Raw genomic sequence first — 22,616 nt, 5'->3', positions numbered from 1 at the left:
AGTATTCAACTGTATTTTAGTTAATTTGTAGTTTAGTTACTTTCCATGTTTAATATGGTCGATTCTGCACAGGCACATTAGCTTTTGGTGTTTTAAAATATATTTTGATGCTCATCTAGAAAGTGTGAATTAAGTATGTCTACACTGGTATTGCTACTTTAACTTAAGTACATGATCTGAGTACTTACACCACAAGTGATTTTAGAAATGCATCTATGTATTAAATTACAATACTTAACCATAAAAGTATATAACTAACAGGAAACCACACAACTGAATTATTCCATATTTAATACCTTCAAATGTTTTCACTTGTATTATCCTTTTAGCGTTTTATATATTTATTATAAAGGTTAACTCTAGTACCTTAAATACAATTAAATATGCAACATGAGAAAACAATTTATAAAACACAAAACAAGTGTAGAAATACATCTGACAAAAAAATAAATAGCATTACATCAGAGAAAACAATTTATTTCATAGTGCCTACTTTTTAACACTAAAGTCTGGGTGTTTAGGGATATGTTGTACCAGGATAAGAGTTTTCAAGTTTTAATCTGAAAACAGTCTGCGGTTAGCATCGTTAGCATGGTGCTAGCTCGGAGTAGGTGGGTCGCGGCGGACGTCCCCCGGAAGCTGTCGTTCTTCTTCGCGTGTGGAGGAGGTGGTTGCTCCGGGTAGTGCCACGTTGATGGACACCAGTGGGGACGTGGAAATCCTGCAGACCGCCGCCGGGACCCGGTAGCCTCCACTCCTGGTGTTTTCTCAGCCATTTAAACCCTGAGCAGATTCAAAAAGAGGAACTGCGTCTGTTTGTCAACGTGTTTTATGTCTGTTCGTGTGAGAAGGAGCACCGAAGTTAAGGTAAGCTGCTTCAATGAAGTAAGGAGATCTGTGTGAGTGTGTATCTGTCCTCACTGTGGTGTTCTGCACAGGCAGCTAACAGGCTACTATAGTATGTATCAGCCTATAGCATGTACTAGTACACACAGTACCAGGTACAAAAAGTGTCAACACATTACTGTGCATTTCCACTGCTACTGAGAATATTAGCTTCATGCTAACTCACTGTATTTGAACGCAACACTCGGGACTCAATCTCTGTAGAGATAGTTAACGCATTTCTAACGTCCTGGGTTCGTACAGGTCTTAACGGGATTAAAAACACTGGTCTGAGTTTTTAAACAGCACTAGAGGGTGATTTAAAGACTCCGATTTCATTTACAAAGCAGCAATGTTAGAAACTGTTTTTATTCCGGGATGAGCAGTGTACATTTTCAGTGTTGCAGACCTCTCACCTTTATTTAATGAGCTATCTTTCACTTGGTTAAACCCCTTATTTCTGCTGCAGGTCACGTGTGATGAGGCATTGCGATTTATTTTACATGGCGCTCAATAAATAATTATAGGTCTTATTATTTCAACTGATTTTCATTGATAGACTTTGAATATCATTCCATTTGTACAGCTCTACGGTGAAGTGTTACCCACAAAACTAACTATTGTATTTATGACAGCAGAATACTTTACATTTGAGATAAAAGACATTCTTTGTCAATAACCACGTCCAATTCATGTAATACTATAACTTTACTATTACCGTACGACTTAACTTGTATGTATTTGCCTCATCTTACCTTTAAAGTGTAGATTCACATTATTTCAAGTAGATATTAACATAAAACTGACATGACCATATGTACATTGAATGAGTTAGTGTTGGCTGCTGCTGTCCACACTTATTGTGTTCCTGTTCCCAATGTGAGTTCAATGCAAATGATGTGGGACTATATTTTGCATTTGTTATGTGTAAAATACAATTTCAACCAGTTACAGTCTTGTTATGGAGGCATAGTGAAACAAAGAGGGATTTAAAAAAAATCTTTAAAGACTGAAAAGATAGTGTCTTGATTTAACAAACTCAGCACAGATCCAGATCACTTAAAGTGGAATCAGATTAAGAAGGGATCTTTCCACAGCCCATGTATAATGTCAAATGGACTGACTTTATATATAGAGCATTTCCAGTCTCATTTACCACTCAAAACACTTAACAGTAGAAGTCACACTCACCCATTCTCACACATTCATATATATAGACATCAATAACAACTGCAGATACCCTAAAAAACTGTTAATGCTATGCAAGGCAAGTTTGTTTGAATAGCACATTTCAACAGTGAGGCAATTCAAAGATCAATGACACCATGACAACTCTTAAAGGCATTATAAGAAAATACAAAAAATAGAAGCCTTTATAAAAAAAAAAACTGCATGTAAGTCAGACTTGAAAAGAAGTGAACATATGCATAAACCCAATGTAAAACCCAATAGTCAAGGCTCTTTTTTAATTCATACTCTAGGAGCTAAAATCCATGAAATATTGTATGCTCCGTCATCTGTGATGATTCTCCCAGAAGCCACATACAATACATGTATGATTCTCTGTGATTACTCCAGGAATTAATGCACAGTCATTTACAGTCTGCACCTTTTTCCCTTCAGGATGAAACTCAAAGAGATCAACCGCACGGCCATCCAGAGCTGGAGTCCTGCTCAGCACCACCCTGTCTACCTGGCTACAGGTAGGAGCATGCAGCAAACACCGGCACAGACCTGCTGCTGCTGATGTTACTGCCGGGTGTTCTGACAGGACAGTCACTCAACTGATTCCTACAGTGTTATTTGTTTGCCTTTCCACTGGGAAATGACATCAACACAGAAAATGATTTCCAACTTTATACAGTTTAAATGTATTTAAGTTATTTGATCTTAGGAGATGGAGGACAGCAAAACTACAAAGTTCTTAAGGATAACACCAACAAGTTTAGGACTGCAACAGACAAGTACTTTCAGTATTGGTTAATCAGATAATAATTTTCTTTGATTTTAACAATAGAATGTTTTTTTATATTTTGTGTACATTTGAGTTCGACGATATGAAAATAATGAAAATTCTTGTTATTTTCCCCCAAAGGGGAAGCCTTCAGGGTGAAGCCTTCAGTTTATAAATACGTATGGCAAAGCAAAGTCCTCACATTTGGCATTTTTGCTTTATTTTTTTAAGCTAAATTATCAAAGCACTTTCTTCAATTGTCTTATCCTTCAGGTCTAAGATTAAATTGCCATGTGTTTTTTATGTAAAGCTAGGGGAGTATTTAATAAACCTCTTGACGAGAAAAGTTGTAACTGACTTGTAAAATTAAAGGTTCAGTGTGTAGAATGTAGTGACATCTAGTGGTGAAGTTGCATGTTGCAGCTGAATCCCCCTCACCTCACCTTCCAAACATGACAGAGAACCTGTGGCAGCCTTCAGTTGTCATAAAAACTCAAAAGGTGTTTAGTTTGTATATTTTAATATAAGAAACATGGCAGCGTCCATAGAGAGGACCCGCTACTGATGTAAATATAAAGTATTTAAACATAAAATGCCCATTCTAGGGTAAAGAAAACAACAATTAGTACAATTTAGATGAAACACACTAGTGAAAACATCACTAGGAATATTTTATATTCGATATCTGCTAATAGATCCCTCTCAACAAAATCTTACACAGCGGACCTTTAAAAGTATAAAAGAAGTACTCCTCTCTAACTTCAGAATAAAAGCTGTTTATAGTTGTGTGATTGCAAATTAGTTGTATTAACAATTATAGGCTGCGAGTAGTCATGTCATCAAGAATATTACAGAGATTCTCACAATTCAGTAAATGTTTGTGACAAAAGTTTGTGTTTGCTTGAAAAATGTCTCAATTGATTATTGTAATAAGAGCCAACCAATTTTCTGTTGATTATTTAAGTGATTATTCGACTGACCACTGCAGCTCTACATTAAATGTGCTCCGTCTCTCTGCAGGAACATCAGCCCAACAGCTGGATGCCTCCTTCAGCACCAATGCCTCCTTGGAGTTTTTCGAGCTGGACCTGGCTGAGCGGTCGTTGGACATGAAGTCATGTGGCAGCTTCTCCTCCACTCACAGGTATTAAACACCACTGACTACACTCATGTTGTCAATTGTTTTTATCATTTGTGAATCTGTTGAGTTTTCTGTAACATTTGACAAAGAAAAGCAGCAGATATTCACAGCTGAGAAGCTGAAACCAAGGAATTACTAGTCCCCCTTTCTATGAAATTTCTGTCTGTTCATGTTTTTTTTCTTCTACCTGCAGGTACCACAAATTGGTGTGGGGTCCCTATGGGATGGACTCCGGCGCTCACCCATCTGGGGTCCTTATCGCAGGAAGTGAGAATGGCAACGTCATCCTCTATGATCCTGCAAAGATCATGGCTGGAGAGAGCGACGTGATCATTGCTGAGAGTGACAGACACACAGGGCCAGTGAGAGCTCTCGACGTCAACCCGTTCCAAGTATGATCCACTTCATCATGTGTCGCTGAATTTAACATTCACTGTGTTTAAAACCGCTGTTACTCATGTTGCACTTTGTTTTCTGTTTGTTGCAGACAAACCTGTTTGCATCAGGTGGGAATGAGTCTGAGATCTACATCTGGGACATGAATACCTTTGGTTCTCCAATGACACCAGGACCTAAAACACAGGTAGATCTTGTAAATCAGCTACATTTTCAGCCCTTCTGATGACAGAAAAGTTCTTGAGAACAAAAGCTCATGGTTTTGTCTTACAGCCTTTGGAGGACATCAGCTGCGTGGCGTGGAACCAACAGGTCCAACACATCCTGGCCTCTGCCAGCCCGAGTGGCCGAGCCTCAGTGTGGGACCTCCGCAAAAACGACCTCATTATTAAAGTTAGCGACCACAGCAACAGAGTACGTTGTTCTTTTTCCAGTCAAATGAAACCTTGTTTTCTCACAATCCGTAGGCACTAAATACTCAAACTGTTTGTGTGCGTGTCTTTGTTTGTAGATGCACTGCTCCGGACTGGCCTGGAACCCAGAAGTGGCCACTCAGCTGGTCTTGGCCTCGGAAGACGATCGGATGCCAGTCATCCAGATGTGGGACTTACGTTTTGCTACCTCTCCTCTCAAGATTTTAGAGAATCACACACGGTAAACAGATCTATGATTGTGCACACTAAGCAGCACAGCAGCTTTCATCTATCCTTTGCAGTATTTAACGATAACCCGGGTGATATTTAATATTTTTGTTATTGTCAACAAATCCCATAAAATGACCAAAACCAACCATGAGGAATCTTATTCTTCTGTGCTGTGAAGCGCCATTGGTGTTCAAAAACTGTTGAGTGAGTCACATAATTACACCAGTTGACATATTCCTTCATTATACACACTGGTGATTATCATCCTGCTGCCCTGTTTTCCCAGTAGAGCACAAAAGGAAAAGCTCCAGTATCCAGCTGTTGAAGAAAATTACTGAGCTTTTTTAAAAACCTTTAAATGTTCTATTTGTGACTTGTTTTTCAAAATACTTTGTCTCCAGTCAAACATAATATACTTGTGCCACTGAAAGACTGAAGATATCAGAGTATTAAGAGGCAGACTAACACATGGTTGGTTTTGGTATTTTAATGGGATTTCTTGACAGTGAAAAAATATAATGTTTAACAGTCCTGGTCTGTTTTAAGTTGTAACAGTCCTGGTCTTTTTGTGCAGGGGTGTCCTGTCCATCGCCTGGAGCTTGGCTGATCCGGAGCTGCTCCTGAGCTGTGGGAAGGACAACAGGATCCTGTGCTGGAATCCAAACACAGCAGAGGTAAAAGTTTACTGCAAATGTCTTTAATACATAAAGTAGGTTATCGGAGTAAATGATGCAGCTTCACTAAGACTGTCCCGCTGTTGTCCTCTTTAATAAACATCCTGCTTGAATATGCAGGTGCTGTACGAGTTGCCCACAAGCAGCCAGTGGTGCTTCGACATCCAGTGGTGCCCCAGGAACCCTGCGGTGCTGTCGGCTGCAAGCTTCAGCGGACACATCGACATCTACTCCATCATGGGAGGCAGCAACCAGGCGCAGAGCGAGAGACAGGCTGACCAGGTAAGAGTAAATCTCGTCAGACAAAAACATGTGTCTGCTATAAACTGAGATGAACAAGAGGCAGTTTGTGTTTGATGGTTTGTATAATACAACCTTTTCAGTGTGGCCATTTTGACATTTCAATTGAAAAAGGTGTATTATAAGGTTCTCTGAAGAGATGACAGACATAAGCCATTTTCAGACATGACCTCCGGAGATCGCCACAGAATTTGATCCAAACTTTTTCCTGAGTTTTCCTTCCACACATAAACAATGCAGCAGGAGATTCTCTTTTCAGATGGGTTAATAACAACAGAGAAATCTCGTATAATGTATAAATTCTGCTGTGGAGATCACATGTTTTTGTTTAAAGCATATCAACACCGGCATGCTTGGATTCTTCTGATGCCACCCACCTCTGACTACATCATCATTTCATCAAGTCATTTTACGTTGTGTCTAACTTGACTGTTACAGATAAGTACCTCATTTGGGAACATGGATCCTTTTGGGACGGGACAAACGTTGCCTCCACTGCAAATGCCCCAGACCACTGCCCCCCCAGCTGTAGTAAACCCCCTGAAGAAGCCACCCAAATGGATCCGCAGACCTGTTGGGGCCTCGTTCGCTGTGAGTCATGGTTCTTTTTTGCCTTACATCAGTATAAGTGTTTATATTTTGCTATGTGACCCACTTACATTCTTGTGGTTTTATTTGGTCACTCGCAGTTCGGTGGAAAGCTGGTGTCTTTGGAGAACCCAAAGCCGAACCCTCAGCAGCTGCAGCAGCCCGCTTCCCACGTTGTACACGTCAGTCAGGTTGTTACAGAAACAGCCTTTTTGAAGCGCTCCGATCACCTGCAGGCCACTCTGAGCTCAGGCAGCTTCGTGGACTTCTGCCAGGAAAAGATCGATGCAGCTGCAAATGAGTTTGAAAAGACAATTTGGTCTTTCCTCAAGGTATGAAAATCAGAAAGAATCCTCTCCTATAGAAAGTCAGAGTCAACTCAGAAATGTACAGTGTAGTTTTCAACAGAAACTCTTTTTTCAGGCTAATTTTGAAAGCGATATCCGCAGCAAGTTCCTGGAACTTCTGGGTTACAACAAAGAGGAGTTAGCCCTGAAGGTGAGAAGTTTTCTTGGCTATTGTTCAACCATTATGATGGTATTTATATACATTTGTTCAAAATACATTCTTTGTCATACTTTAATCCAGTGTTTCAGTTTGGGTACATCTCCTGACAAATGTGTCCATTTGTGTTCAGATTTCAGCAGCACTAGAGGAAAAACCTGCTGATCCTCCCAAGGTGAGTTTTTTTTAGTTTAGTTAACTTGTGGTATTTTAAAGGAATAGTTTGACATTTTAGGAAACGCTACTTTTTTGCTTTATATCCAACAATTTGATTAAGAGAAAAGACCACACAAATGTCTATCGGCTAAATATGAATCTAACTGGTATAAAGCGGAATAGATTGAAGCAGCATTATTTTTTGCCACAACAGGCAGCCAACGTTACCTGCTTTTTCATCAATCCGTCCACATTCTTTCTGTGACAGTACAACAAAACTGACTTAGTGCTATTGGCAGTAATTGGAGCCGAATTGCTGTTAAGTATATTTCTTACAGTTTTTAAATGAGGAAGTGTCACAAGTCAGAGGAAGCTGGAATAATGTTCACAGACACTGTCACACACATTTGACTCTCTTCTCTTACACATGAACTGTTCCCTCCCTGAGTTGTAAACGTATCATCTATTCATATTTACGTCCCCCCACTAACCTCAAACAACTCCCGAGTTAGTGCCCATCTTTCTTCTGTTAGAGGTTTCCTGGGCCTGTTGCTGGACTCAATTTTACTCCAGCGACTGCCTAAAAATAGCCTCCACCTTAAGCGCCATCTCATCATCTTAATGTGGACCAGAGAGCTGACTGTGCTGTAATTACCCACAAAATGAAACCAAGTCAGATCTCAGCCAGCTGATCCCACACTGTGCCAAACTGTTCCAACCTTGCTGCACAAATTTCTCACTTAGACTCGTGTATCAAACATATCCTTGTAAAAACATTTACTTTGAAAATAACCAGAAAATAAGAGTATTTATTCTTGTACTTGACTGGGCATGTATCTCAGGATTCCAGAAGTAACTATCACCATACTACTATTTGAATTAGCCACCAGCTCCTGTTCAGGTGGAGGTGCCTGCTCCAGTCAGCCTGCAGCCTTTACCAGACCTCAGCCTCATGCAGCCTGCAGACACTCCGGAGGCAGTGTTCGACATGATCGCTGCAGCAAACCTTCAGCCAGCTGCCACACTTGAACTGGACTCCACTCCTGAAGCAGAGGGTGAAAAGCCAGAAGAAGCAGAAGATTTAGAGGAAGATCTTCTCACCGATGAACCAGAAGAAATTGTTGAACAGGTTCTCCCACAGGGAGACGCTGAGGACGAGAAGGAGGAGGTGGGGAAGGAGATGGAGGTGGAGGAGGAGGAAATCCCCTTAGATGAGGTATAATGTCATAATTTTGCATTTTCATATATGCCATTTTATATGTATAGACATTTCCTCCTAATGATGAATTACAATCACTTTGCTAAAGCCCTGACTTCTAAATTCAATCAAGCCGCACCAAAGTGCACACACTCATAGATGTCAGTCACCTGCCTTCATCTAGATGCAGGAATTATTCTCTGGGGAAACAGTGGGAATGTTGAAAAACGCTCTTTCTTGCAATGTTAAAGAAAGTAAAAAAAAATCCTGGATCTAGATCCTTACCGAAATTGAATCTTCCCTGACCCATACCACATCCTTCCACCAAGTTGCATGGTCATATGTCCAGTGGTTTTTGTGTATTGCTGCTACCTAACAGTCAAGCAAACGCTGATGAAAATGTAACATTCTTTGCAGAGGAGGTTATCACATTCCCACCAGTCTCACAAATGTTAGCATGCTAACACATTAAATGATTGTGAAAATTAGATTACAGGCCTGGCAGAGCACCTAGCATGACCATAGAGTCTAGCCTTTGAAAAATGTTCAATAATCTGTAGCACAAGGGGGAAGGAGAAGAAAATATGTATAAATAAATATGAAACATCACTTAAAGTTTCTCTGTTGTTTCAGGAGACGACAGCATCAGTGGAAGAGGAGGAGGAGGAGGAAGAGGAGGAGGAAGAGGAGGAGCACATTCCAGTTGAGAGCCCAGTTCCAGTTCTGGAGGCGGCTGAGGTCCCAGCTCCAGTTCTGGAGGCGGCTGAGGTCCCAGTTCCAGTTCTGGAGGCGGCTGAGGTCCCAGCTCCAGTTCTGGAGGCGGCTGAGGTCCCAGCTCCAGTTCAGACTCCAGTTCAGGAGGCCACTGAGGTCCCAGCTCCGGTTCAGGCTCCGGTTCAGGCTCCGGTTCAGGCTCCGGTTCAGGCTCCAGTTCAGGAGGCCACTGAGGTCCCAGCTCCGGTTCAGGCTCCGGTTCAGGCTCCAGTTCAGGAGGCCACTGAGGTCCCAGCTCCGGTTCAGGCTCCGGTTCAGGCTCCGGTTCAGGCTCCAGTTCAGGAGGCCATTGAGGTCCCAGCTCCTGCTCCTGCAGAAGGAGTCAGTCTCAGCATCAGTCAAGGTAACAACACTTTCAGTGTTTAGTGTGTACGGACATAGAATAGTCGTAATTATTAAGTTCAAAGTGGCCAGTGTGATATATTTTTTTTTAAAAACAATCTATGGCTGTATTATTTGGTTACTGTTAAATATTTAAACCTTTTTGTTTCCCTTCAAGATGTAGACGGCCTGATCACGCAGGCTCTGCTGACCGGAGACTTCGAGGGAGCTGTGGACCTCTGTCTCCATGACAACCGGATGGCGGACAGCATCATTCTCGCCATCGCAGGAGGGGCCGAACTCTTGGAGAAGACCCAGAAGAAATATTTTACAAAAGCACACAGCAAGATAACCAAGGTTTGTAATGACCAGCAGGGAAATGTATTTTATGAGTTGAGAGTTTATTGCCAGTGTCATAACTGTGTGTTTGTCCTGCAGCTGATCAGTGCAGTGGTGATGAAAGACTGGCATGACATCCTGAAGACGTGCGACCTGCAGAACTGGAAAGAAGCTCTAGCTGCCGTCATGACCTACGCTCAGCCTGAGGAGTTCTCTTCCCTCTGTGGTTAGTTGTCATGCAAATGGTTGTTTGTTGTCCGTGGGTCATTCTTTCATGTGTCTTTGTTCTGGGTTTCATCAGTTCCTCCTTTTTTCCTCTCATTAAATGTCATTGTCTCTCTGTTTGTCAGACATTCTTGGGAACAGACTGGATGCAGCAGAAGTCGCTCAGCTCCGAGTCCAGGCCTGCCTGTGCTACATCTGTGCCGGCAACGTGGAGAAACTTGTGTCTTGTTGGACCAAAGCTCAGGAAGGACACTGTCCCCTCTCTCTCCAGGTGTGTCGATAGAATGAATCATATTGTTGACATTTCATCACTTTTGAAGCTGAAGCATTGAACTAGATAGCAGTTACACAGCTACCCAACAGTTACAGGACAAAATTATCATTAATACATAGTTGTGCTTCTGATCTTTCACAAATAGTCCAATATTGAACCTTTATCTTGTGTTTTTGGTCTCCACCAACTACCGAGGGAAATATCTGACTCTTAAACTGCTAAATGCTCCACAATGTTCACCTGCTGGTCACTAACTGTGTCTGCCAGCTGTTTGCTGCTGAGCAGGTAGTGGACAGTTGCTTTTTTGAGCTTTCAATCAATCATCTCACCAGATGTGTCACCAGGCTACAGTTTGTTAGCACAACTACATACAGTATGTTGATAATATGTCATATTATCTCTTAGGCCCAAACAAATCTGTTCAAGTGGATTTTCTGTTTCAGCCATGCTAATGTGCTGTTTCCATTACTCAGGACCTGGTGGAGAAAGTGGTGGTGCTGCGTCGTGCTGTCGAACAGACCCAGCGCTCTGATCCCGCTGCTGTTGGCATCCTATTGGCCGAGAAGATGAGCCAGTACGCCAACCTGCTGGCCTCGCAGGGCAGTCTGACCACCGCCATCTCCTACCTGCCTGACAACACCAACCAGGTACGAAGCAGTGCTGCAACCTGTTATGCAAGTGTATCTATAAGTTCATATGTACACTAGCTTGTGTTGAAGTTATGGTATGACTGGTATGGTAAGACAGAGTGAAGATGTCATTTAGAATGTGTATTCCTTATTAACTGTAACCATGGCAGAACAGACAGAAGATTCAAAAGATTGTCCAAGCACTCGGCCCAGAAAGAAGAAGTGATGTCCCTTTTCTTATTTCATTAATATATGATTATTGATAAAAATAACACACTATGAGTATATGAGGGGTTTGGAGTCTGATGGTGTGATGTATGTTAAATAGTGAAGAAACACGCTGGAATAATCTCCATTTTTAAACACATGCAACAGTGTTTCTATCAGTCGACAGAGCACAGTCAAAGTTAAGTAAAGATAAAATCTGACTTGTGAATCCACCTGAGCTGCCTGGAGGTCGCACTGATACTGTAAACTCACACTTAAATCTGTAAATCTGTTATGATGATGAATCAGATGTCATGTGATCGTACCGTAGGGTGCTGGAAATTCTCCTGAGACTTTGGTTGCCATTTTTATTATTCATGAATGATAAAAATAATTCATTGTTTATTAACATTTAAGCACAAAAAACAAATTACAACTGAAGCCACTGAATGTTTTTCATATGTGACAGGATACATCATACACTTTTTTCTTTCTGTCACTAGTTAGTAGGGTCTTACTTTCATTATTACCTGAATGATGTACTAGGTGAAACATCACTATATGACTATAGAGGGAAAGTAGAGATGATGTAACTGTGTAAACTAGTTTCAACATAACAGTCTTGACTGCTTGCCGCTTTTAAACATTTTTACTGAAAACACTCACAGAGGTTAACCAAAGTCCACCTTCTCATGTTTTGTCCATGCAGGTTGCCATACAGCAGCTCCGTGACCGCCTCAGTCGGGCTCTGGGGCAGCAGGCGGTGGCTCCTGCAGCTCCTGTACAAACCCAGAGAGCTCAGTCTCAGCGACCTGCCCCTCAGGCTCAACACAACGCAGCGCTGCCCCGCCACCCCTTTACCCCGGTCCAGCCCACCATGGTGCCTCAGCCCACTCAGCCTATTGCAGCTCCAGTACTGATGCACACACCTGCCTCTGCGTCTGCGCCTGCACCTGCCCATCCGCAGTATTTCCAGCCAGTACGTCCCACACAAGTCTTCACACACGGAAGTTTGATAGTTATTTATTCACAGTTGTTTCCTTTGAAATTCTATTATTCATTAACTTAATTTTAAAACTAGGGACCAGATACATAAAAAATTGTTTTGTTGTCAGATTTATGAATCCACACAAACAAAAGGTTCTGTTTATAAATTTTAGACACTGTGGAAGTGGGCCGAACACACACACACACACACACACACACACACACACACACACACACACACACACACACACACACACACACAGGCCTCATTTCCACTTCCACAATTAGACATCTCTAATGATTAAAAGAAGGAGGAGATTTATTATATAGTTGAGTGAGTCACACCATAAAATTATAAAATAGATACATGTACAAACTTGTATGTATGTATAACCAATAATAATAATCAATAACAGGAAAATGAAGGCTTGTATATAAATGAACAAAATATCTTAAAAAGGTTTTAATTAAGTTTATAAATGTGTCATCGACATTTTACAGAAAGCTGTGAAGATATAGGATAAAAAAATTAACACAATCAGTATAACAACGTGTTTCACGATAAGGTTATATCTCTCACCTCCTCTCAGTAATATCACCGGCAGATCTCTGTAGTAAAAATGTGTGTTTGTTGCTCTGTAGTGTGCGTTGAGTTTGGTGTTTATTAAGCCTCAACACAGGCTGCTCCGCTCCCTGTTCTCCCTCTGACGAGGACCATGTCTTCACACTCACTAACCACCTGTCTGTCTGGTGAAGTGCTCATTGCAGTCTTCCATTGTGTTGCAGTCACTTCAGTAACTGGAATTCCATTCTAGCCGGGGTTTAAATTACACACTGATTGCCAAATATTAATGATAAATGTGTGAAAAGGGAAAGATACATAATTCTGTATGTGCAAACTTGGTTTTCAGTATCACTGTTATTTGAACCCTGGCTCCTCTTATGTCTTCTCTCTCGTGCTCGCTGGTCCAGTGCTCGTGCGCTGTAGCGTTTGTTGTTTGGTGTTTTCCCCCCTTGCGCCGCGGCCATCATTAGTATGTGCCGTGTTTCTCTTGTGTGCTTCAGATGAGGGCTGCCTCCACTGTCACCTCCTGGAGTAACCAAAGTCCCACATCCCTCCCCAATGTCCCTCCTCCTCCTCAAGTAGGCAGCGCCTCAGAGCCACAGGTACAACCACTGACCACCCATCCAGCCTCGACACACACCTCTGCTGATGCTCTTGAATACAGTCGACCTTAACAGCTGCAAATTACTAAACTCTTTTCAATAATAGGAGCAATGCCGGATATCCTAAACTTCTCTGTGGCCCCTCTGTCTGTTGTAATGCCTTTCGCTTTCACCAGCCCACTTCCTGTTGATGCTGGTTCCTCTGTCTCCTGTGATGCATGCACTCCATTCAGTTTCATTTGTTTCTCCTGCTGCTCCATTATTATGTGATGTGATTTATTGCATGACTCTTCACACTCCTGACATGCATGCCGTTCCTTGCTACTAAACAAAATATGACTGAACTATAGTGAAAATGCTTTAACTTCCTCATAGGTGAGTGAGTCTCACTCACAAAAAAGCAGAAGAGGTAGCTTTAACACACATTCTGCCCTGTTTGCAAACTCTGTCAGGCTTCATCCGCTCTTGCAGAGCTCAGTGAACAATCTTCTCTCCTTTATTTTGAAGGATGGTTTCAGATCTCTTTTTTTCTTCTTTGTTTTTTTGCAGGCGGAGCCTCCAAACTCCATGTACGGGATGCCAGCCTCCTCCACAGCTTTTGCTGCACCTCCGGCCTCCTCCTTCATGTACTCCCATCAGTACCAGCGTAAGTGTTTTACAGGCCACTGAAGAAGACTGCGCTCTGTAGCACCAGGGTCATTGACAACCAATTTGTTTGAACCTATTTGTTCTAACCCTATTGACCACGGATACATTTAGACAATGAAAAGCAAAGGTTTTCAATATTTGCTGCTAAAACTAAACCTTAAACCTTTTTTTAGTCTACGGTTCACATCACAGTTTACTTCACATTTCGGCAAATTAATGTATCATAAAAGTACTGTTAGCAGTTCCTGTTTGCAATGTAGCTATGATATCCAGACAACTTTCAATGTATTACTTTGATTGAAGACATTTTTTAAATGTGATGATTCTTTTGCATTTATAAAGTATAGATTGCTAATGAGATTTTAAAAACACTCGTGAATACTTCGCAAGTGATAGTAGCTAGTCGCTAATCCGGCAACACTTTTAATGGTGCTAATTTGCCAAAATGTAACCAGTTGCATGTATTGTGTCTTGGCAAATGCTAAAATCATTTTACTTTCAATCCATTCTGGGCTACCTGTGACAACATGTGACTTCAGTCCTTTAGATCATTTATAAGCATACAGTTAAAAGACACACATGCAGAGATTCTCCACTCAGACGCATTCACAACAACATAGAAACCACTGCGGAGATCATGTATACAGCGTGTATACATCGACACCCGCGTCAGACGTTGTCACCAAAAACTCTCTTGACATCTTCATCAGTGTCCTTTTTGTGTATGACACCACTTCTGCATCCTGATTGTATTCTTTTTTGTTTTTTTGTTTGAAAACGTCATCAACACACCCACTCGCTCGCAGTAAATCCTGCGGAGGATATCCTGCTGTGTTCTAGATCGGCTCATTCGGGCTTTCTCCAGAGTTTTTTTTTTAACTGTGGGACTGGTTGGAGAAACTCCTGAGAAAGTCCAGAGCGTCTCACTCAGACATATGTGTTTTCACTCACAGCCCCTCCGGAGAGAAAAGTTCAGTGCATATCTGAAAGTAAATGAGCTCTAAGTAAACCAACTACAAGCACCTCTTCTCAGTGGAATGGTGCAGCGCCCTCGCGTGGATTTATTTCCAGCTAATCTTATGTTGACAAGTTGATCGGAGGAGGAGTTACACCATCTATAATTGTGTGCATTCCACAACCACCTCCACATTTATAGGAGCGTGGCACATGAGCAGCACACAAACTTTCCTCTCTTGACTTTAAAACACTTGCAAACATTTCCTTGTAGAAAATGTTTGAGATATTTCATCTTCTGTTGTTTTCATTGTGAGTCACTAACAGAACATGACAGTGTCTTGGTTCAATATCTATGCCTGTTGAGTCTTTTGTATCCTACCAGTTAAGAAAACCTTTGTAGCATGCACTGTAACTGTTATTAATTGAATGTTTCTTGTTGCACGATACAGTATTATAGCATGCAGCAGTTTTTCTCTAATAGCATCTGTTTCCTGTGTGACCCCCAGCTTACCCTCAGGTCAGCCAGTATCCACCTGGAGCTGGGGGGGTGCCTGTCTATCAGCCTCTTCAATACTCCTCCTCTCAAGCTCCTCTTCCACCTGCTCCTGCAGAGCCCTACTCCCCTCCGCCTCACCCCCCAGGCTTTATCTCTCAGTACACTCAACCTGTCCCCTCTCAGCAAGCACCAAACTTCTATCCCGGACAACCTCCCATCAGCCACTGCCTGTCCTCCTCTCCACCCTCGCATCCTCCTTTCTTTCCCCCTGCCGCCTCCTCCTCCTCCTCCTCTTTCTCTGCTCCTCCGTCCTCCGGAGCATCTTTCCAGCATGGCGGGCCAGGATCTCCTGTGTCGTACATGCCTCCTCCTCCAACAAGCGGATTCTCAGGTACACTGCTTGACCCTGACCCTGAGCTGACCCCTGCCTCTCAGGGAACAGGTCTGCATGGCTCTGATTGCCCTCACAGTCATCGCTCTCCTCCTGTCGATACAGAACTCAATCTGACAAAACTCTAGAGATTGTGCCATACAAATAATTATAGACTTTTACAGGGTTTCATTAGAATCAATTAAGTTGATCAAATAAGTTATGATGAATTAATTTGTTTTATTTATTTATAATATACAACAGAACAGTACAGTACACCCATGTGCAATATCACTGAAATATTAAATTATTGTAAATATAACCATCTTAGGATCGTCGGATATTAGATACTTATATTTTGTTAAAACTTAGCATGTTGGATGGACGACTTTCAAAATTAAAGTACAACCTCAATGCAACAACAGTGAGTACACCTTAAATGCAATGTTGATCAATTTACACTGTTTCTTTAGAAATCATCAATTGATTATTATTCATCTGTGTTTGACACAAATGAATAATAATTTCATATTGTGCATTAATATTATCTCTGGCACCCTTCAGCTTGCAGACAGTGACAAAGGCAGATAATGACAGGGCAAGAGAGCGAGACAGAAATGAGTCTGACTATAACTTTGCTGCTTCAAAATGATCTGCTGCATTTAAAATGAACACTATTAAAAATCCTTCAGTCCTCAGCCAGATGATTCAGGTCTAAAAAAATGTAATAATTATTAATAAAGATGATGGTCATCACTGAACAGCACTGAGAGCTCATCAGCGTTCTGCACATTAGCAAAAATAGACCACACTTAATGACTACAATTGGAATTTTAACATCATTATTTATGTTTTAAATTGTATGCAGAACATAACTAGAAGCTATTTGTCATATGGATGAAACTTGTGACCCGTTAAAGATGCTAAAAGACAGATTCAGGTTGGCTTAGAGATGTGTGATCAGACTCTTTAGACCCTCAACAGAGAAGTTGTCACCAGTGTGATGATTATATTTCACACCTTGCTAGAAACATTTATTTGGAAAAAGTCCCAACTTTTCTGAAATACATATTTTACTGCTTAACTTGAATCAAAAATGTTGCTAACCCCTTTATACAGGTAGAGTGAGAGAGGATGTATCATGAGGATTTTGTTTGGTTCTGTTCTTTAGGGCCTCAGAACGGCTGGAACGACCCCCCTGCTCTGAGCAGAGCAACAAAGAAGAAGAAGGTTCGTCTCCTAAATGAAATATAACTGCATTCTGTCATAGAAGTGTATATCTGTAACTGTTGTTCTTCTCCATATGTGTCCAAGCTGTAGAAAGAGACAAATAGTGGATGTCGTATGTTTCACATAAAATCTATTAATTTATATAATTCAGCAGGTTCCAGAGAACTACACTCCCCCTGCACCCATCACTGCTCCCATCCTGTCTCCACTGGGTGCTGATCCTCAGGTGCAGATGGGGTCCTCTGGGGCCCCTCAGGCCATGCTCCAGGGCCCACAGGGTGCCCAGATCCCTTACTCAGGAATGAGCCAGCAGCAGCAGCAGCAGCAGCAGCAGTTTTCCCCGACAACCATGAACCCTGCAATGCCCAAGACAAGTATGGAAGGAGCACCGGGAGCACCTACTGGAGATGTTATTCAGGTACACAGAATGTAAACAGTACAGGTTAGAAAATGTGAGGTTGCCTCAGGTTCCCTTAAGGTGCTGACATTGTTATGGACGAGGTGTCTCCACTTCCTCCAATTGTACAAAACTGAAGCTAAAATATCCTAAATACTGGTGCCTCCATTTTGCACTTTGACGTAATTTAGAGCCAGAGTCTGCACAGTAGTCAAGTCATCGTGGAGTTAAGCTATTGACTCGATATCGAGCCCCTGCCGATGCACATGATCAACCAATCACAACTCAGTCTTAGCTGTTAATCATGATGTTTCAAAATTAACACTTGAACAAATATCAGTGTGATATGTTGGACTACCTAAAATCACAGAAATCATCTTTGAGAAAGATTTATTTGACGTGTACTTTGACTATTAAGTTTGATCCATGTCCCATCAACTAACATGGAGGAGACAGGGTAAAAAGACCCTGGCAGGTAAATGTTTTGGCCAAAGTTTGTTCATTGTTTTGTTTTCTACATTTTTAAAACCTGAAGATAAATGACTCAAGTTGACATCTCTACTTGCATAGTTTGAATAGAGTTTCTATTCTATCATGGTACAATGATTCAATTCAGTTTTAAATCCAAATCACAACATACAGTATCTCAATGTCGAGACCTTACAAATTCAGGTTTTCATCAGGCCAAGACAACTGGTTCAGACTCGAACTAATATTTTATAAATCCGTAGAGTTTCAGAAGTGTTACCATTGTTTCTATTTACTGTTTTACATGTAATTGTATCATTATATATTTTTTAATCGGTTCCTTGAGAGACTTTGATTTACGGCTGTAAAAGGTCCTTATCTGTGGATTTGCACTATTCACAGTCTCTTGGTCCCTTTCAGCCTCTGCGGTCCATCCCTGCTGAAAAGATCATGAAGAAGCCAATCCCCGATGAGCACGTGGTCCTGAAGACCACATTCGAGGGGCTCATCCAGAAGTGCTTGGCAGTAGCCACCGACCCTGTGAGTCTGTCTGACGAGGATAAATACACAGTTCATCTCTGCTCTAACAACAAAGTGCATCAATAGATGTTTGACTATATTCTGTTTTATCTTCTCACAGCAAACAAAGAGGAAGCTCGATGATGCCAACAAACGTTTGGAAGCACTTTATGACAAACTCAGAGAGCAGACGGTGAGTACCAGGGTGGAAAGAGGTCAACAATAATAAGAAAAACATGGAGAATAAATGTGGTTTAGTCTAACATTCTCCTCTTTAGGCTTATAATGCTTTATATGAATCTGGAATCTAAATATTTTACATGCATCACTTAAGAAACTATGAGATGTGAGTTTAGGATATCAAGTCCAGATGACATGGTGGCCCACATGAATTAGAGGAATTATCGTCATTATTTGGATTCTCTGATCAACTTCATTATTGACGGCTCCTCAGAGCTAAACATCACAGAGACCAAAAGTTAGTTTCAGTGGAGTTTACATTTATTCGTCAGGGACCATGTAGTAAAACAAAAACTCATACAAAGAGAAAAGAAGCACTGTACCAGATTTAGCTACAAGCTTAATTAAATCACACAGTGCCTCTCAGTGATGGAGGCGAAGTAATCTGAGTAATTTCAAACACCAAATGAATATACATAATGTCCATATACTCAGCAGTGCCTCTTTAATCACACATTGGCCCAACTTTTCTCTGGGGAAAAACAAATCCTAACCCGGGTGTAAACAACCCACATTACTCAAGACCACTCAAATGTTTTTTTTATCTGATTTGATCAGAAACTGGATGGAAAATCTCCCAATTCTGTTGTTGCCAACATCTGATGTAAAATTCATATGCAGACCTTAAATCTATTGATTATTATTATGACTTCCATACATGTTCTGCTGCTTCTCCTGGTCCAGGTCAGGTGTTTAATGATGAATTCATGGTATTATAAGGATTTATTGTTGCACAGCTCTGAAGCAGCAACAAAAATGTGACATCCACATGAATAAACTCCTGTACTTAACAAATAATTCTTGGCTTCCATTGCCGTTTCTCATGCTTTGATGGTTATTATTGAATTATTTACAAATGGTGAGCGCTGACTTCTCACTGACACTTTCTGCTTTTCCTCTCTCCAGCTCTCTCCAGCCATCGTAGGAGGTCTACACAACATAGCCAGGACTATAGAGTCCCGAGCCTACATGGAGGGCCTCAACATCCACACCCACATCGTCAGCAACAGCAACTTCAGCGAGACGTCAGCATTCATGCCTGTACTCAAGGTGGTGCTGACACAGGCCAACAAACTCGGGGTCTGACCGGGCCAGGATATGAAAACCCCACCACGTCGGCGCTCCTCCGAGTCTTTGACTGGCGGACAGTGGAGAGTGAGCGGTCAGGGGTCGAGCTGAGGATGGGCGTTATAAATTGTTGGCCGTTGTTTCACAGGGAGCTCCATTTGACTCGAATGCAAATGATGAAGAATTGTGAGATGTATGGAAAATACTGTTCAATTCTTCTAAGTGCCATTCACGTTTTCTGACACAACTCAAACACAAGCCATAGTATCAGTCGCAGTCGCTTGACAGAGTTTGATTAAAGTTCCGCCTCAATCTGCCAGAAAGTGACTCTAAACATTTGTTTTTAATTCAGACTTTTACTCATATGGATTAATACATAATCTTAGAATAAATGTGCAACACTCCCACAGAAGCATAATTCAATCTCCAAACCGACAAGCTAAATATAAGGAATACAGTTGAAACATTTTGGATATGGAAATGAAAGTAGATAGAAATCAAACAAATTTGTTGACTATGTTGAATGCTAAGGAATGAAAACAAATGGGAAAACAACAGATTCAGGAATTTAAGGGGCATTTCTATCTACTTGTGTTGATCAGTACAAATAAATGTGGTAAAACAAATAAAACTACAACCCTTCTTTAGTAGTTGTGCATTAATAGCAGACAAGAATCATGTAAGAAATATTAGCTTGTTTCATCTATTAAGTCTTTCAATATTTGTGCAATACAACAATGTTCAGATCACAGTTAATATAATTTTCTCTTAAAAGTACAAAATAACGTTTCACATATGAACACATCAATACCTGCATGCATTTCGCAGTAGAGCTGCAACAGAAGGATGAGAGCAGAGGAGAAGCTTTTATTCCTTTGACAGCAGGAGACAGGAAATTAATTAATTTGAAATCAGGACATCTGATTGGCTGTCATGCTTTGAACCAGTCGTCCCTCCCACAGCATTTAAAGCAACATTAATGCCTGTTTTATTTTCTTAATGTGCTCAATATGACATGTGCTAATACTCTAAACCTGCTTCTAATGTCTTTCTTTCACCGCTGGTGTCACTACATGCAACACTTTGGACCAAGACGCTGACAGTGTGAGGGATATGTCGACGCAGAGCAATGCAAGCCGTGTTTGAGGACATTTTAATGATGTTTTATTTTTGTTGTCTTCTTTTGTTCTCTTCTCTATGTAATCACGAGGCTCAGCTGAGTGCAATGGACTTTTTTTTTTTTTTTTAAACGAGACCGTGCTTTTATGGAATTTGAAAGTATGCATGCTTTAACACAACGCTAGAAGTCGTCTGTAATGGCATTCAAGGTAATTACCTGCTAATTAACCAGACCTCAGAAGGAAACTGGAAACCGACTTGATTTTCATTCCAATGATGATGAGGGCTGCAGTCTGAGTGGTCAACTTCGGTTGGCCTTTGTTTTAGATGGACTACATGCAATATTTTCAATAAATTGTATTTATTTACCTGTGATGTGGCCTTGTTTTGATTTGACTTGCTGTCTGCTGTATTGTACAGTTAAACCTTATTTGGATAGAGCTTGTGCAACATTTCATTCAATTCACTTCACTTTTATTGATGTAGCTCCAAGTCACAACATACATTGGAAACTCATGAGAGGAGGTGTGAAAGGAACAGAGGCACTCATACACATCAGGCCCTCTTGGTCACGGAGAACCCATTCAATTGTACTGACTTTAACATGTGATAAAACTATACACAACAAGGGATACATGTGCAGTACTCTTGAGGCATTTTCAGACATGACCTCTGGAGGAATTCCGGAGAATTGTGTCTTTTGCCTTTCTCACATGAACGAGGCAGCAAGAGATTCTCTGCTCAGACACGGTCACAACAGTACAGGAACCTCCTGAGCGTTCAGGTGAGGGGTGGTGCAGCAGGATATAACGTATAAATTCTGCTGTGGAGATCGCATGTTTTTGTTTTCAACACAACCTGTCCTCTCCATCTCTTCTCCTTAATCCCTTTCATCCCCATGCCTACATCTCCATCCCTTCACCTACATCCCTTCACCTTCAACCCCTTCACCTCCATCTCTTCTCCTTAATCCCTTTCATCCCCATGCCTACATCTCCATCCCTTCACCTCCATCTCTTCTCCTTAATCCCTTTCATCCCCATGCCTACATCTCCATCCCTTCACCTACATCCCTTCACCTTCAACCCCTTCACCTCCATCTCTTCTCCTTAATCCCTTTCATCCCCATGCCTACATCTCCATCTCTTCTCCTTAATCCCTTTCATCCCCATGCCTACATCTCCATCCCTTCACCTACATCCCTTCACCTTCAACCCCTTCACCTCCATCTCTTCTCCTTAATCCCTTTCATCCCCATGCCTACATCTCCATCCCTTCACCTACATCCCTTCACCTTCAACCCCTTCACCTCCATCTCTTCTCCTTAATCCCTTTCATCCCCATGCCTACATCTCCAACCCCTTCACCTCCATTCCCTACATCTCCAACCCCTTCACCTCCATCTTTTCTCCTTAATCCCCTTCATCCCCATGCCTACATCTCCAACCCCTTCACCTCCATTCCCTACATCTCCAACCCCTTCACCTCCATCTTTTCTCCTTAATCCCCTTCATCCCCATGCCTACATCTCCATCCCTTCACCTACATCCCTTCACCTCCATCCCCTTCATGTCCAACCCCTTCACCTCCATCCCCTCACCTCCAATCCCTTCATCTCTATTCCTTCCTTTCCATCCCTTCACCTCCATCTGTGTATCTATTTATTTATAATTCCGTGCTTTAATTTTGAAGGAGAGACGCCCAGATCGGAAGTGGTACCTTAGTTAATCTCTGACTGACA

The 22,616-nt window shown here is 41.6% G+C and overlaps 1 protein-coding gene across 11 annotated transcripts; it reads left to right on the top strand.

Moving 5' to 3' along the window:
* The first annotated feature begins 668 nt into the window (after nucleotides 1–668).
* Nucleotides 669–21,243, top strand: sec31a (SEC31 homolog A, COPII coat complex component). 11 transcript variants are annotated; one of them, XM_034602102.1, is made up of 29 exons: nucleotides 669–867; nucleotides 2,509–2,588; nucleotides 3,860–3,983; nucleotides 4,174–4,372; nucleotides 4,468–4,563; nucleotides 4,650–4,790; nucleotides 4,888–5,030; nucleotides 5,595–5,694; nucleotides 5,815–5,976; nucleotides 6,433–6,585; nucleotides 6,684–6,914; nucleotides 7,006–7,080; nucleotides 7,220–7,261; nucleotides 8,126–8,458; nucleotides 9,074–9,274; nucleotides 9,485–9,557; nucleotides 9,714–9,892; nucleotides 9,974–10,100; nucleotides 10,225–10,370; nucleotides 10,847–11,020; nucleotides 11,919–12,188; nucleotides 13,262–13,363; nucleotides 13,913–14,009; nucleotides 15,475–15,855; nucleotides 17,006–17,064; nucleotides 17,216–17,482; nucleotides 18,350–18,469; nucleotides 18,570–18,641; nucleotides 19,595–21,243. In XM_034602102.1, the coding sequence occupies exons 2-29, from the start codon at nucleotides 2,510–2,512 to the stop codon at nucleotides 19,772–19,774; spliced, it is 4,326 nt and encodes a 1,441-aa protein (XP_034457993.1). In that variant the 5' UTR covers nucleotides 669–867; nucleotide 2,509; the 3' UTR covers nucleotides 19,775–21,243. The 11 variants fall into 11 exon arrangements, with proteins under 11 accessions (XP_034457993.1, XP_034457992.1, XP_034457990.1 ...); XM_034602101.1 differs by having other exon boundaries at nucleotides 9,074–9,310; nucleotides 9,509–9,557; XM_034602099.1 differs by having other exon boundaries at nucleotides 9,074–9,316; nucleotides 9,473–9,557.
* The last annotated feature ends 1,373 nt before the right edge of the window (nucleotides 21,244–22,616 follow it).

Source organism: Hippoglossus hippoglossus, chromosome 12, assembly GCF_009819705.1.
Source record: "Hippoglossus hippoglossus isolate fHipHip1 chromosome 12, fHipHip1.pri, whole genome shotgun sequence".
In the NCBI taxonomy this organism is placed as follows: domain Eukaryota; kingdom Metazoa; phylum Chordata; class Actinopteri; order Pleuronectiformes; family Pleuronectidae; genus Hippoglossus; species Hippoglossus hippoglossus.
This window is presented reverse-complemented; position numbering and strand designations above follow the sequence as displayed.

Excerpts from the sequence above, each read along its gene's own strand:
- sec31a (XM_034602097.1), top strand. The coding sequence starts at position 2,510 with ATGAAACTCAAAGAGATCAACCGCACGGCCATCCAGAGCTGGAGTCCT. Across the intron at positions 9,893-9,973 it reads CACACAGCAAGATAACCAAG|CTGATCAGTGCAGTGGTGAT; the intron begins GTTTGTAATGAC and ends TTTGTCCTGCAG. Across the intron at positions 18,470-18,569 it reads TGGCAGTAGCCACCGACCCT|CAAACAAAGAGGAAGCTCGA; the intron begins GTGAGTCTGTCT and ends ATCTTCTCACAG.